This window comes from Streptopelia decaocto (genome assembly GCF_964273445.1).
Source record: "Streptopelia decaocto genome assembly, chromosome: 6".
Classification (NCBI taxonomy): Eukaryota; Metazoa; Chordata; class Aves; order Columbiformes; family Columbidae; genus Streptopelia; species Streptopelia decaocto.
The window spans coordinates 20,021,019-20,036,474 of record NC_138660.1 but is presented as its reverse complement, the minus strand read 5'-3'; the positions used below and the strand labels follow the sequence as shown (position 1 = coordinate 20,036,474).

General features: G+C 42.5%; 1 protein-coding gene across 2 annotated transcripts in view; it reads left to right on the top strand.

The window, feature by feature from the left end:
- Positions 1-1,043: 1,043 nt before the first annotated feature.
- The window catches only part of PXYLP1 (2-phosphoxylose phosphatase 1), a 49,661-nt gene continuing 35,248 nt past the window's right edge, over positions 1,044-15,456 (top strand). The window contains exons 1-2 of one of the 2 annotated variants that reach the window (XM_082055868.1): positions 1,044-1,170; positions 15,225-15,356. In XM_082055868.1, coding sequence (XP_081911994.1) covers positions 15,278-15,356 — 79 coding nt within the window. In that variant the 5' untranslated portion in view covers positions 1,044-1,170; positions 15,225-15,277. Of the gene's footprint in view, positions 1,171-10,475; positions 10,497-15,224; positions 15,357-15,456 lie in introns of those variants that run through there. The other variant, XM_082055869.1, reaches the window with a different exon arrangement.

Below are 15,456 nucleotides of genomic sequence, written 5' to 3'. Positions count from 1 at the left end.
AGCTCTAATCTGATATGATGCTGGTGGCTGTGTATTTGATGTGCAGCTGCCATTCGCCAGGCCAGGCGCCGTGCTGCCGAGCATCTCTGGGTATGGTTTGTCAAGAGCAGCAGTCGATAAAGGCTCCAGTCTTCTGACTGGCAGCTGGATGACTGTTTTCCATGCTGCTCTGTGGTCCATTGGTTAAAACTAGATTAATTCCTACTTCTTATCCCTAAAGGAAAGAAGATGGAGGACCTGAGCATGTTCACAGGTGAAATCGTACCAGTCTAAGTAGAAAAACATACCCAACCGTTTTACTGGATATGTTGGCTCTGTGGCTGGGCAGTATCCAAGCAAGCAAATTTGGCTTCATGCTGCTATTTACAGGGCAGTGACCACCGGTCACCGTGACCAGAGAGTAGAGGCCATGCAGAGAAGTCGCTTCGCTGGTAGAGCAGCATGACAACACAGTTAGAAGCTGGCAGAAGTATCCAGCTTCTATGAGGGGAAAAGCTGATGAGCTGAGAGCTTCTTTGTTGGCAACAAATCCTGGCAAATGATTTGCCAGGATTTGAAATTACTTCACTTGCACCAGCTATAGAAAGGAATATGATTATTTTATCCTTTTAAAATTGAAATTTGTAGATTTCGTCTTTGGCAAGGACTTGAAATTGACATCTTTTACGAAGGGCTATGACAACTTCCAGCTGTACTTCCCAGTATACGCGGGGAACTGCTGGCCACCCACTCCAAGGCTGGAAGGAGCAGGAAGGTGAAAAGCGGGACTCTGATGTGGGGAGCTCGGACACGATGCCCGCTGTTGGTCACGGAGTCTCTCGCTGGTCTCCCACAACTGCGGTTAGGAAAGCAGCGGTCGGCAGGGGGTGAACCCGCCCGGGGACCGCATGTGCCGCGGGCAACAGCGAGCGAGCTCTGCCCCCGCTCCCCGGGCCTGGCTGCGGGAAGGGGGGACCGGGCAGCCCGTTCCGTACCGGGGCGGGGAGCGGCGGCGCGGGCCGGGCCGGGGGCAGCACCGCCCCGCGGGGCGGCAGTTACGGCCGGGCGGGGCGGCCGCTCGGGGGCGGTGCTGGCGGGACTCGGGCGCTCGGCGAGCTGCCGAGCCGGAGCCGTGGCGTGGCGGCGGGCAGTGGCCCCGGCCCGGCGGAGGTGCTGAGCGCGGTAGGGCAGGTAAAGGGGTGCGGCGGGCGGGGGTGTCCCCCCGGCCGGGCAGGCGGGAGGGCGCTCTGTTTGCGCTGCCGGGGAGCGCTCGGGCTGGTGCCCCAGCGCGACCCGGCTGGATCCGCGGCGCTTCCCTCCCGCCGTTAAATACTCGGCGGCTCCGGCGGGCGGTCGCTGTCGACGCCCGGGGAGGGACGGGGTGCGGCCCGGGTGTTTACGGCGCGGCGGGAGAGGCTGTTTCGAAGGCCGGGAAAGGTCCGTGCGCTCCCGCCTGCCCGGCGCACCGGGGAGACCCGGGGCAGCGGCGGTCTCGGCCGCGTTGGCTGAAGCGGCCAGGCGGGAGGGCTCGGCGGGCGGCGAACTGCCCCGCACCCAGCCTGGCCGCTCCGTGAGGCCTCGGCGGGAGGAACTTCACCTGCAGCATGGTACCCGCGGGCACGCGCCCGGGGCTTGGTACTCACGGGCTTGCTCCGGTGTGTGTGAGCGGTCCGTGCAGTCCGGCGTGGGGGCGGGGGTGCACGCATCGTGCACGGCGAGAGCCCCAAATGGGCTCTTCAGTCCCTCAGAGCCTCTGTGGTGACAGACGTGGTGTTTATCAGCCTTGGCTGGCAGAGAGAACAGCGCTGTTGCGGAGCTGCTCTGCTTCTCTACTGGACTGACACTTTGTCATCTATTGTTGGCTGAAATACTGTGGCTGGAGTGGAGTAACTTACTTGAATTGCTCTTTTTTTTTTTTTCTTTTGATGTCTGTTATCCTTAGTGTAGCTGATAGCAGTCCCTTTCATTGTATATAGTTTAATCTGAATATTTTTAGAGCCTTGAACAGACTTCTTAGTGTATTTCTGCATGGCAGGTTCCTGAAGAGTAATGCTGAACCTTTTGATGAGCATGGACTTTTCATTGGAAATGTGTTCTGACATGGAGGTTGTCATGGCCTTCATGCAGAACGTTGCACTTAAAAACAATATTACAATATGTGAAAGTATTTAAAAAAAAAATATATATATATATACACGCTAGGATGTAAGGGATTAAACAATGTATTTGTAATACTGTAACCTGAATTTCTGGACAGATCACTTTACATAAAGGCTGGGACAATGGAAATGACAGGGTTGGAAGAGTATGTGTGATGACCTTATAAGCCTTTATTTTGTCTGGCACTGTGGTCTGAGATGAGCATCTGGTTCAGACCTTAAATTTTCTCTTTTACAAATCTTACAAATGTAGTTTCATGTTGATGGAAAGACTACAGATTAAGTGGCTCTATCCTTGACTAACTGCAAAAGCTGTCACATATAATAAGTTATTGTGCCAGTATTACAATAGTAATGGGATATTAAATGAACACATTTTGGCAGTAAGTAGCTGTAATACTTATGCCCTGTTTTGACGTCTGTGGAAGGAGGATTAGTTCAGACAGAATTTGTAGTGGGAGGGTGTGAGTGGGATGAAAGCAAAAGCTGCTTAATTTTAATCTTCTGAAAAAGGTAACTAAAAGTAGCGCACATGGTTAAAACACATATGCTCCTCTCTCTAATGGCTTTTAATTGTAGTCTCTTAAATATTTTATGTAAACTCAGTAGTGCTGAAACATTAATTTTTATAAGATTCAATACATATGAGCTCCCCGTTCTGCAAAAACCCCAAAATATTGAGGAATAGCAGGGTCTCATGTGAAGGTCTGACAACAACAGAGCTATAAAGCTGCATTGGTGTAACTGACCCCTGTGTCTGTACCTGTGAACTCACACATAGGTGCACCTCTGCTTGGACTTCAGGCATTTAGTGATATTGTTTCCCTTTCATAATGGTGAGCTTGCTTTCCTCTGTCAGCCTTCATTTGTCTTTTCAGCTTTTTTTTTTAGTTTAAAAAGTGGGCATCTTGGAATTAATGCACACAAAAGGCAATGCTTCAGGGTGTGCAAAAGTACTCTCCCCCATGGAATTTGCTTTCTGCAGTGGTTTTACAATAGAGTGTACATTAAGCATCCTGTGAGGTTTCTTATGTAGGTCTTTGTTCATTTTCAAAATCTCATAGGAGACCTTTGAAACTAAACTTTGGTTGAATTTTACTGGGTGCTTTTTCTGCTGAAGTTGCAGATTATATTTTTAATTTATTTATTTGTTATAAAAGGCTTGTATCTTAAGTGTATCTGTGTTTTATTGCCTGAAAGATGAATTAATGTGGTCTTAAGTTTGGCTTTTATCTGGATTTATGGTCAGTTCTAGTTGTGTATTCTCTTCCTCTCCCTAAGGTTTTTATTCTCTTTTAACTAATGAAATTGGCAATTAGTATGCAAAAAACCACAATGAGATATCTATTGCTCACAAACATACATCAAATGAATGTAGGAATTAAATGTTAAGCCACCTACTAATGTATGCTTTATGATTTAGATGGGATTAGATGGATGGTTTATGATGGATGCTACAAAGGAGGTCGTGCTACCTTAACTGTTGGGGCGGGTGGAGTCTTCAAGTCTGCCTCTACCAAAAAACAGTGAGAGTTTCTCTCAAGGAGTATTGGAAAGCACATGTGAAACATGGAGCTATTGCTTGAGGTTTTAAAGGGATTGTTTGGTGACGGAAGTATGGGAGGATTAAAGAAGATGGAGTTTGTTATAGGTAATACAAGAAGGTTGTGGGAGTTACTGGTAGATGCACGAGATAGTTACTGAGAAGATACATGACAAGACAGGATGGCAGCTCAGCTGGGCCGGCAGGCACTTGACTGGCACACACACGGGCTGCCAGACAGCAGCCTCAAGAGTGAGGAAAGATTTGCATAAAAAGAACCTCAGGGGTCCAAATGCTGGACAAACAGGGTGGTTTGGGTCAGGACTGTTCCTGCAGGGAGTCGCATCTGGGGAGTGTTTGAACGTAGCCTGGGATCTTGGCTCGCTGGGAGAGGGAGTCAGTAAGCGACCTGTGCCTTGATTCACATCCAGAAGGTTGTATTTAAAAATACTCTAGCTTGAGTGGCAAATTATATATAAAAATGAAAACTTAAATTGTGTAGCAAAAGGGGAAGAAATGCCAAATGCCTGAGAGGAGACTTTAAATGTAGATTTCATGCAAGACTTCTGCTTGCATGGCATTTAGTGCTGTGGTAATTTTACTGGAATTGTGTTAAAATATTGCAGTACTGATAAAAAGATTGTGCTTTAAAATAAGTTTGGTTTTTCTTTTCTTTGAAATGCTTTCTAGAATTCTTTCCATAGTGAATGCAGGCCAATATATGGTATAAATTACACAGAAGTAGAAATAGTAATTCAAACAGTTGATTGTAAAGCTACATATAGGATGCTGATGACTGAGGGCTTATGTAGCAGCTCTCCAGAAAGATACTTGAAATGTACAGATCATGACACACTTCATGTTCTGTTAACATCAGGCTGCGCTTTGGTAAAACCCAAACGGACTCCCCTTAAGCAGCATTTGGCTTTGCAAACCATTTAGGGTAGAAAGTTTTAGAAACGTTATTGTCTAAAAATTATATCGGAGGATACATGAGTCTTGATTTATATCTGCACAGGAGCATGTGAGCTTTGCCCATGCAACTCCCTTTGTGGCATTTGGTTTAGGTTAGAACTCAAAATTAATGTTCTTGTTTGTCTTGAAAGTATGAAGTGGTCTCTGGTTACAGCTCGATGAGACATGCTCTTGCTCAGTGAAGAAATAAAGAGTGGGAAGGTGTTCTGTGAGAATCAGTGTTTATGATTCATTTTTAAGAAATCTGATAATGTCATTTTACTGTGTTCAGAAAATGCCTGAATCATAAATGTAATGGTTCATCATAAGCAGCAAAAAAGAGCAATTTTTTCTTTGTGCAAGATGATAATAGGAACATTTGCCAGGAGCACTAGAAAGGTGGATGGTAAGTCTGTGATTATGCACCAAGTGGTTCTGATCACAGGCAAAGGATTCAGAGCTAGATGGACAGACTATTTTGTATTGATTAGAGAGGTAAACTTGGCATTGAAAAGCTAGATAGCTGTCCTATTTCTTAAAAAGAACTGATGTTTGGAAGCTGAAACAATTAGGCTGATTTGTTTGTGCCACGTGGCAAAGACTTTGCTTGGAAACGCTGTTTGGAAATACTAGTCAGTGACTGTTTTCCAGCTGTTTCATCCAGAGTTTCTACAGCCACCTGAAACTTTTCATGTACCAAGAAAGAAGTCAGTCTCCCATGGAAAGTTTTCATGTGATTCATGGCTTCCCTTGTAAAAATAAGAAAATTAAACACCGTAACTTTTTCTCAATGTCTGCTATGATAAATTCCACAATTACTTACGCAGTGGAAGATACCGTACTTGGTTTTCCTAATGCCGATAGCCTTTGGTGGTAAAAAGGGAGGTGGTGTGAATACCTGGTTTGCTCTGTTGTTAATGATGACTTTGAAAGGACAAAGCAAAGCTGACACTGGATCTTGCACTTTGCCATATTTTTCATGCTTTGTTCATCTTCCTCATATCTATGGTTATGATGTGGGTTCACAGATTGCCCCTGAAGCAGCAGTCTGACCACAGGCTTGCCTTTCTGTCTGTGAAGACTTTTTGGTGCCCTCATGAGGAGCTCCTGTGGGGCCGCTAAGTTGTGAAAACAACTTTGTGGAACTAAGCAACAAAAATGTGGGCAATGGGCCTGTCAAATGAAGCATTAGGACATGATGTGTAATGCCAGCACTGGTTACCTAAACCCATTCTTATTTTTCCTTTGGAAGAAATAACTCTTCTGCTTGCACCTTCATGTTCAGGTTGTCTCAAACTGTAGCATGGTGTGTTTCCAGAGGTGACCTTGTGCTGCTGCCGGGAGGGCCGAGGGAGGAACCGGACGTGCCCTTCTGCCCCCAGCACGGTGGTGTCCCCGCTCTGCTGCCTGTGTGCCCCATTCAGCTGTGTGCCCCATTCAGCTCTGCAGAGCTGGGACAGTTGGCAGCTGTACGGAGTGTCATGGGGGAGAAAGGGTGGCAGAAAATGCTGACTGTCTGCTATTGCATCTGTGTAATCACTATTCTGGGGTTAGATTGCAGGAAGATGACAAAATTGCTGAATAAAGTCTGTTTAGCCTTTTTTTTTTTTTTTTTTTTTTTTTTTTAATTCAGTATGACCTGCCAGCTGCCGGCGCTGCAGTGGGGGACAGTGTAACCTGCGGAGAGAAACAAAAGCCTTCCGTTTGGAAGACAGGACACAGAAGTGTGTTTAACCTGTGATTTGGAATCTCTGTGATTGTATAGAGGTAGTTGATTACGGAAGAGTTGGGTGACCTGGCAGATGATGGCAGAATGGAACAAATCTCGTAGCTGGGCCATAGGAGAAAAAATATTTGAGGATGAGGGTCAAAATATAGCTGGAGCACAAGGATAAAATAGAAATATAATTGGTAATGAAATAAACGTCAGCCCAACCATCCCTCTTGTACAAACACTTCTAACATCAGGTTGTTGCACTGCCATTTTTCACACGTGTAACATGGTAAAATGGTGTGTAACTTCATGGAAAGCTCCCAGTAATGCCCAAATTACCTGAAAACGTAGCATTTTACATCTGGTAAGCAGAAGGTGTAGCTAGCTGATGGTTACAGGTGGAATAATGGGTGAGTTGCTGGGGATCTCAGTGCATTCAGATTCTGGCAGTTTTCCAGAGGGTGAGGGATAAAGTACCAGCTGAGCAGGGGATGCAAGATGGGACGGTGAGCAGGCTGAAGAGACTGGAGTAATTAAGTCAGCAAGCTCTTAACAGCTTGACTGGAATCTCCCTAGATCCATTCGATTTGAATACCGTGAGCAAATCAAAGTGTGTGAACCCCTGAGAGCTGTGGGTGTGTGACCTTTCAGCATTAGAATACATACATGTGCAGGCAGGTTATAAACAGACCCAGGATAAGATCATCTGGAATTAAAAGAATAAAGGCAGATTTAGGAGCTCAGGTCGTATTCTCAAATCCATCTAACCTGAGTGGAAGGGCAGATGTGCAGAGGAAAATATTGTCCTTCATACTAACATAAACTCAAACGTTGAATAGGATACATGTGACCTAGTGTGGGAAGATAAACATTTTCCTACACTTGTGAGCTTCTTCACTGATGTCTTTATTGAATGTGGCTTCACTGGTTGATGGCAAATAGCTTTGAAGACATCTCCACAATGTTTGCGTTCAAAGTTAGTGCCAGAAGAAGGTGTTCGCAGCAGAATGCAGCCCCTGACACTGGGACAGAGGGAGCAGGTGCCTGTTCAGAGGCATGTTCTAGGCTCTGTATTGGAAATGCATGCAGAGGGGAGTGTTACAGTAGGAGAGGGAGTTCTTCAAATAATTAAAACTGTAAAAAGTAATAACAATTCAAGCACGTGAACTGCTTTGCCTTTGTGTGCTTTTTGGAGCTGTGATGTTATCTGATCAGCCACTGGCTGTGATCTGTCTGTGATTAGAATCTATGCTGATGCAATTACAAGCAGATGGCATAGTGTTTTAAAATTGTAAGTTTAAAATAATTACATTCTGGTGCTGTTTTTTAAGAATTGTTTAATTGTCTGTATGTTCTGGAATGGTTTTGCTGCCAATTAACATTCAGTTCTGGCCTGGAGCCATCAAAATCATAAGGTTTCTTTCAAGTTTCATAATAATGTTAAAAAAGAGTTGCTCAGTTTCCTTTAGGAAGTAAAAGCACTTCCTTGTTTTTGTTTTTACTTTTCTCTGCAGTTCAGGAATGTGTATGAGACATCATTGCCACAGGGAAAGGAGGAGGAATAAGGTGACATTCCTGAAGTGGATGATGAACAGTTGGGCTTGTGACAGATTTTCCTATATATTAAAATTTTGTTTCCACAGGGCCTCCAAAATGATGTTACATCACATTAACTACAACATTAATGCACTAAACATAACTTGGATATAGATGTCTCGATATAGATGTCTCTACATGACTGTGTTTATTTCCTGATTTTAACAGTTTCATAGACTTGTAGGTTCCAATTTAAGTAACAGAAATGCATTCGAGAGGATGTGGACTGAGAAAAATCAAATGCAAACCTGAACTATGTAAAAACTTGTTCTGCTTGCATCTCTTGGCTGCTGATCTCTGAAAGAAGGTAATTCATAATGTTGGGGATTTGAGTAGGACAGAATTGAAAAGCTGGAAACTGTCCTTTGAAGGATGTAAACTGAAATTGTAAGCTGAAGACTGTTTTCCCAGAATTTCCAGTGTAAAACTGTATGACAGTCCTGCTCAAACCTGAAAGCTGGATAAGAGAATGTTTAAAATGTTCACTGTGTTATCTGCTTGCACACCTTGAGATTGAAAAGCTAAGATCTCCAAGTCAAGTGGACCTTTTATTGTGAGAACCGCAGATTATCTTCAAGGTGCAGTGACATTTCAGTGTGGCTAACGACCTCTTCATCACTTCTGGATGCTACGTAACTCTTCACCTTTACTTATTAAATCCAGCGTTAAATTTGCTGCACAGTGAAAATAATGAGTGCCATAGAGAGGGACAACATTGTTTGAGGAAGAACTCAGTTTGATCCCCTGGCTTTACTGAAGTGAGAGCTTGTGTTGGCTGCTTTGACAGACTGCGCAATACCGCTGTGCCATTTCCCAGAATTTCCAGTGTAAAACTGTATGACAGTCCTGCTCAAACCTGAAAGCTGGATAAGAGAATGTTTAAAATGTTCACTATGTTATCTGCTTGCACACCTTGAGATTGAAAAGCTAAGATCTCCAAGTCAAGTGGACCTTTTGTTGTGAGAACCGCAGATTATCTTCAAGGTGCAGTGACATTTCAGTGTGGCTAATAGCCTCTTCATCACTTCTGGATGTTACGTAACTCTTCACCTTTACTTATTAAATCCAGCGTTAATTTTGCTGCACAGTGAAAATAATGAGTGCCATAGAGAGGGACAACATTGTTTGAGGAAGAACTCAGTTTGATCCCCTGGCTTTACTGAAGTGAGAGCTTGTGTTGGCTGCTTTGACAGACTGCGCAATACCGCTGTGCCATTTTCAGTAGCTTTTGCACATCTCAAGACCAGCTGTGCCACTATGGGGATTTTGGAACTGAGTAGATAAAGAAGAAACTTGGAATAGGAGAAAAGAGAAATTTAGATGTAGATATTTTAATGTTCCAAATACCAAAATATATTAAACTTGGGCAACTTAGCTGTGTGGTTTGTTGTTGTGTGTGTGTGTTTTTGTTTTTATGTTTGTTTTGTTTGTTTGTTTGTTTTAAATCAGTTACTTACTGCTAAAATGTTAAGTAATTTGAAAATAAAAATATCTTATCTTCATTTTTACATATCAAGATGTAGCTATGCTCTGTTGGATAGCTGCTGCGTCCTGCTGTTTCCATGCATGATTACTGTGGCGTGGTACATGTTGCATTTTTACCATGGCTTTCTCTACCTTCACATGCTCTTTTCTATGAGGCCACTGACCTGTTTGTACTTTCAGTCAAGTTCTGTGTTTCCTGTGGTTGCTGACTTCCAGATGAAGTCATGGGGTGGGTTAACATGAGTGACATTACTGAGCAGGTTTTATTTAATTTTTTCAGTGATAAGCTGGTTTTACTTTTTCAGAAATGCAATTTTTTACGCCAAGTGATGTGACCTATTTCTCATAAAAGCTTTTCTAAAAAAAATGTAATGCTTTTTTATTTCTGATGGGAAAATGAAGACTTATGATTAACAATATCGCAGATGCTAGCTTTGTTACTTTGTCATGCTATGCAAAATGTAACTGTGGTGTTGCGGGAATCATATGTCCAGTTTAAATTGCTGACACTACAGTCACCTGCAGGGGTTTTGTGAGGGTGCTGACTGGAGAATTGGTTCTGCTGAGTGTTCCCGTTTCCTCTCTGTTCTGCTACTGCCCTTAGATCTTTGTAGTGATGGTTCATTTGGTCATCACCACAAGATCCCAGCCACTCTTTTTCATTCCTGCAGGGAAAAAAAAGCAAATCTTTTGAAGCACCAAAGAAAAGGTTTGGCAGGCACCACTTGGTGACATGACTATTTTCTGCAATTTCCAATTCAAGAATATGAAGTTCTTCAGCTGTGGGACAATGTCTGGGTGCTGGACTTGTGGGTTTTAGTAGATGAAGAATGTACTACCTGGTAGGCTGCTGCCAGAGGGCTGGGGAATAATTGATGGAGCATCATGAGTTAAAATGGAAGTAAAGGCAGAAGTCTTCATTATAATTGTATCGGGAGCCATCACCTTCATTTCAGATGTCTTCAAAACAGGTTTTGTCAGAAAATAAGCCTGCAGATGTAGATGAAAGATATAAGGTGGATCAAGAAGCAATTAAATTCTTCTGCAGTATAGAGACATCAGACTAGTAAGTGGGTCCTTGTGTTCTTCCATGGCTTTTTCTAAAAGTATCTATGAGTGTTACTCCAAATCAACCTTATGTTGCCTGTAGGCTTTTTGCTTTCCCTCCTAGATTCTATACGATTGCTACAAAATATAGCTCTATCTTTCTTGGGCATATAGTTAGGTACAGACTTAATGCCACTTTCCTTTTACAGCAAAGTCACCATTTCTCTTTGCTGTTTCTTTGCGACCACTTTTGCTCACTTATATTTCAGTAGACAGTGTCATTTTGATGTACCACATCAGATAAAAACAGTCATTTTATTGAGGCAGACTTTGAAAAGTACTATTGATTATTTATGGAGACATGCTATTTTAATCAAGTAAATTCATTTAAACTGTCGTGGTGAGTCAGTGTAACAGTGTGCTTGTGCTTCATGCTAGATCCAGGTTTGTATTCTAGATAGATACAGGTGGCTTAGAGGATCTAGCAGTATCAGACAGCTGGCACAGAAATTTAGCAGCAGTGGTTTAGTGTTGTGTCTGCCCTCACAGGCACTTTGAAAGTTATTTTTAGGATCTGACTTAAAATAATCAAAAGAAATATCTTAGCTACTCAACCCTGCAAAAAATATCTTTATATTTTGCCAAAGAGGAAGGGATGCTGGGGGAGGTTCCACGTGCAGCACCAGCCAGCACTTCCCAGCTAGTTCTGAACAAAAAGCTGGTTAGTCACGCCAGCTGCTCTGCTGGGAGCTGTGTGCTCAGGCTGGGCTCTTTGCAGACGTGCTGCTCTCCCAGCATTTCTAGGTAGCTACTAATTTTTGTGGTGAAATGGCCTAAAACAGATAATGTGACTTGACCAGATTTTCGACTTGGCTAGTCTCCTGACTCCCTGGCCTGGCCGTCAGTTGTAAGACTATTTTGATCCTTGTGCGAGCGTGCAGGAGCCAAGCACCTTCCACCAGCGCGTGCGGGCACTGTCTGGTGAGATCAGGTCAGGGCTGAGGGTGCTCTAAATGCTGTGAGGCATTCTGGTGTGTTTTGATGAGCTGAGACTTTTGGATCATGTTTAAAAGAAAAAGGTAAATTCTGTGGGTAGGTGGGTATGCTGCAAAAGGTGGCACAGAAGTAGCCTTTTAATTACATACATTTTGATAGGGGATGCTGTATTAATGACTATCCTTCAGAGTATCTAGACTGGTTATGTGTGTTACGCTTATAATTAGTGTTGCCAAAATAAATTAGGGGTTTTGTAGGTCATCTTTATGAAGTTCTGCATTCATAGAATCATTTAGGTTGGAAAGGATCTTTAAGATAATCAAGTTTAACCATTAATCTAACACTGTCAAGTCCATGTCTAGACTAAACCATGTCTCTCAATGCCACATCTACTTGTTTTTTAAACCCCTCCAGGGATGGTGATTCCACCACTTCCCTGGGCAGCCTGTTCCAATGCCTGACAACCCTTTCTGTGAAGAATTTTTTCCTAATATCCAGTCTAACCCTCCCCTGGTGCAGCCTGGGGTGGTTTTGGTCTTGAGCACAAGACTTCTCAGGGATGAGCATAAATCGCTGCTTTCCTGGCACGTGTCAGAAGCTGCTACCAGAACGCTGCTGCTCCCAGCACTGAGTTCCACCTCTTCTGCAGTGGTGTGGTGCTTACTCACCTTTACAAGCAATAAGTACTTAAACTATTTACTTATCTCCAAAGCAAAGGACTCAGGCCCCTGCGTGGAGACGAGCAAGGCAGTGATATCGGTTGCTGATAGAACTGACCTTGGAGTGGTGAGCCCTTGCAGCGTCGCGATGGCAAAGCCAGGCCCTGACCTGCACTCTGCCCTGTGCCCAGAGCAAACAGATAAGATCAATGTTCTCTACATGTCACATCGCAGCAGATGCTCTGTGATGCCGCAGCTTCTTGCTATGTGATAGTATATTCTGAAGACCCCAAATGTGTTCTGCTGGGTGGTTTGTTTTTTGATGTGTCTGCATATAAAAATAGTTTTGTGGGGAGATAAGGTTGGTTAACTTTTTATTGTCCCAAGCTCAATTTTGTCATTTTTAGCTTAGCAATGCTCACTTCAGTGAGTGCTCACGCTCCTCCTTGCACTTCCTTGGCTGCGTATGTGCCGGCTCAGTGCGGCTTTGCCTGGGAGCAGCTGCTGTGCCAGCCCAGGGGAGCAGCGGCTGCCGCGCTCCCTTGGATGCATGTTCACCGCGTTCCCACAGCTTGGTATCGAGTAAGAGCTGATGAGAAATTGCATTTACAGGGTCTTATTTAACAGCTACTCAACAGGGCTGTTCCTATCCCTCATAAGCTGTAACACAGCAACTTTGAATTTGTTAGCATGTCAAAGTATATTTAAAAGAATAGTCTTCCCATGTTGTTTATAATTAATTGAGTATTGCATTTAAAACAAAATGTTTTAAAACTTCTGATCTTGCAATTAAGGTTTAAAACTCATTAAGCTTTTTCTCTAAAATATTTTGCTCATATGAGGTGTGTATGCTGTCCTCTTTTCCAATCTTGTAATCTTTCCTTTTTTATGGCAACTTTTTTAAGGCAGCAACAATATTAATGAGTGTAGTCTGTGCACAAGACCTCTTATTCCTGAGAGCTTTTTAATAGATTTTACCTCATCCTCCCTGCTAAGTCTAATTTTGCTTTTTCCTGTGGTTCCCCTTCTGTTCTTCCATCTGTTTGGTTTAACTGCTTTTTTATCTCCCGGTGTCTTGTATACACTAATCCTTATACCTTCTACCCTTCAAAGCTTTGTTTAGTTTCAGCGGTTTAGTTTAGTTTAGTTTCAGCATACCTTTCAATAAGATGTTCCAGGATGAACTATGATTTTTGTGAAACAGACTGTTAAAATAATTCCTTCTGCCTTGTGTCTCTTTCTTTAAAACAAAACAAAACCAACAAAAACCAAACAAAACACACCCACAAATGAAAAAAAACCTCAAATGCAAAACCAACAAAGAAAACCCAACAAAAAACCCCAAACCAAAAAGCCCAGACCCCATAACCTTTATTTTTATTACTGCTTGCACATGTCGTTTGTAGTGCTGTTGGCATTTTGGAAAAATACTGTAATGGCACTGGTTTCTTGCTTCTCAGAATCTCTAGTTCTTTCCATTTTCCCATAGTTTCCAAAAGCTGTAAAGGTAGTTATCCAAGTAAAATGAGATGGGAAGACCTCAGTCCTGCAAAATGTATGTGCATAATACATTTCACTTGCTGCAAGCCCCGCTGCCTCCGTTTCTGGAGCATCACGGCTTACGCTGTGGGTCCCACTGCTTCGTGCTGTGGAGGTCACCTCGGGCCGGCTCCTCGATCCCACAACTCTTCTGAAGACTAACCACAGTACATGAAATAAGTTCAGTGATTCATGAGACATTTTCAAATACTGATGGCAAAATGAATTAGGGAAAAAAAGCTCTGAATTTTGAGATTGTGATTTTACGTGGTTTATTAGTGCTCAGAGACAGAGATTAACATCTTGCTAAGATGCTTAGTTTTTGGAATGCAGAAGAGTTTCAATAAACAAATACACATTAATTATATGTGTATGCAACCCTTGAAAGCAGGAAAGAAGCAAGAGAGATCTTTCCCTGAGCAAATAAGTGCCACGACAAAAAGAAACAGTGGTGGGGGAAAGAAGTTACTTTCTGTCAATGTGTTTGAATGTGCCGTCCTAATAAGAGCTCAGTTCAAAGGATCTGGGAATGTCAGAAGATTTCTTTCAAGGCTAACCAGTTTCCTGCAACACGCTGTCGGTGCTGGGAAAAGGGCTCTCTTGCATATAAGAATGGCTGGTTGTTTAAAAAAATAAGAAGTGTGTGTCTGTGAGAACATCTCCCATCCCTTATATAGAGCCATTTTCCAGTGGAAAACGGACATCTGTGAAAACAGGGGACTTCAGCAAATTTGCTGCACTTTCAGATGTCATTTTGCAAGGAAGAGTGTGATTTTACTAATGGTGCGTGCTTCTTGTTTGGCTATTTTCAGGAGAGGGTTGTGGTTTATTTTTGGTCTTCATCTTTTGCAATGAGTTATTTGAGTTTTCAAGTTTTATTAAATACTATTAACTTGAAATATATTCTTCTGGTCTTCATCACAGTAGTTGTTTAAAAATGTTGTTACACAGAATTATCCCAGGTGTTAATCTTAAATCAATATACTTTTCCATTTTCTGCGTAGTGGTGTTGGTATTTTTTCTTACTCTTTATTCCATTAAACAAGAGTTGTGAACTTGTATCAGTGAAAGGGTGACCAGTTGAGAAACTATTTTTTAACCTATATTTAAAAGTGTGTGTGTATGTGAACCTTTTAAACACCTTACGGCATTATTTTTTTTGCTAGGGATACTTTACCAAATTGTTCTTGAGAGCCCCTCAATAATAATATTTGTGTTGTGATTTGCTTTGCACAGAGGCAAGAGACTTTTGTTAAAGAACTGTTAACCATGTTCTGACATGAGCATTAACCTTGTGTTAGCAGGAGAAAACTTAATTTTATGGGAAATGGCTTTTTTTTTTTTTTTTTTAATTAGAAAGTTCGGTCTTGTGGAAATGTAGTTAATCTCATGACAAGGGTGAAGAGAACTTTTTGATACCATTGTTGCCAATTTGAATTGCTCGTGTTTGCCTTTAAGAAATAACTTGACAGTGTCAAAATATTTGACTTTTCTTTCCTATAGTTGATGCTTCAACATCTGAAATATATTTGCCAATGTTTTGTTGTTTGCAGGAACCATTGATATATGAAGATGAAACCATGAAGAGAAAGCAGAACGAATAATAATGCTTTTCCGAAATCGCTTTCTGTTCTTGCTGGCTTTGGCAGCCTTATTAGCCTTTTTGAGCCTCAGTCTACAATTCTGTAAGTGTCCCCCTCTTTTGTTTTCTATATGTAGTGGTCTACATGTGTGTTTTAAAACAGCCATGCTTACATGTTTTTGAAGCATTCTTTCTGTGTTGTG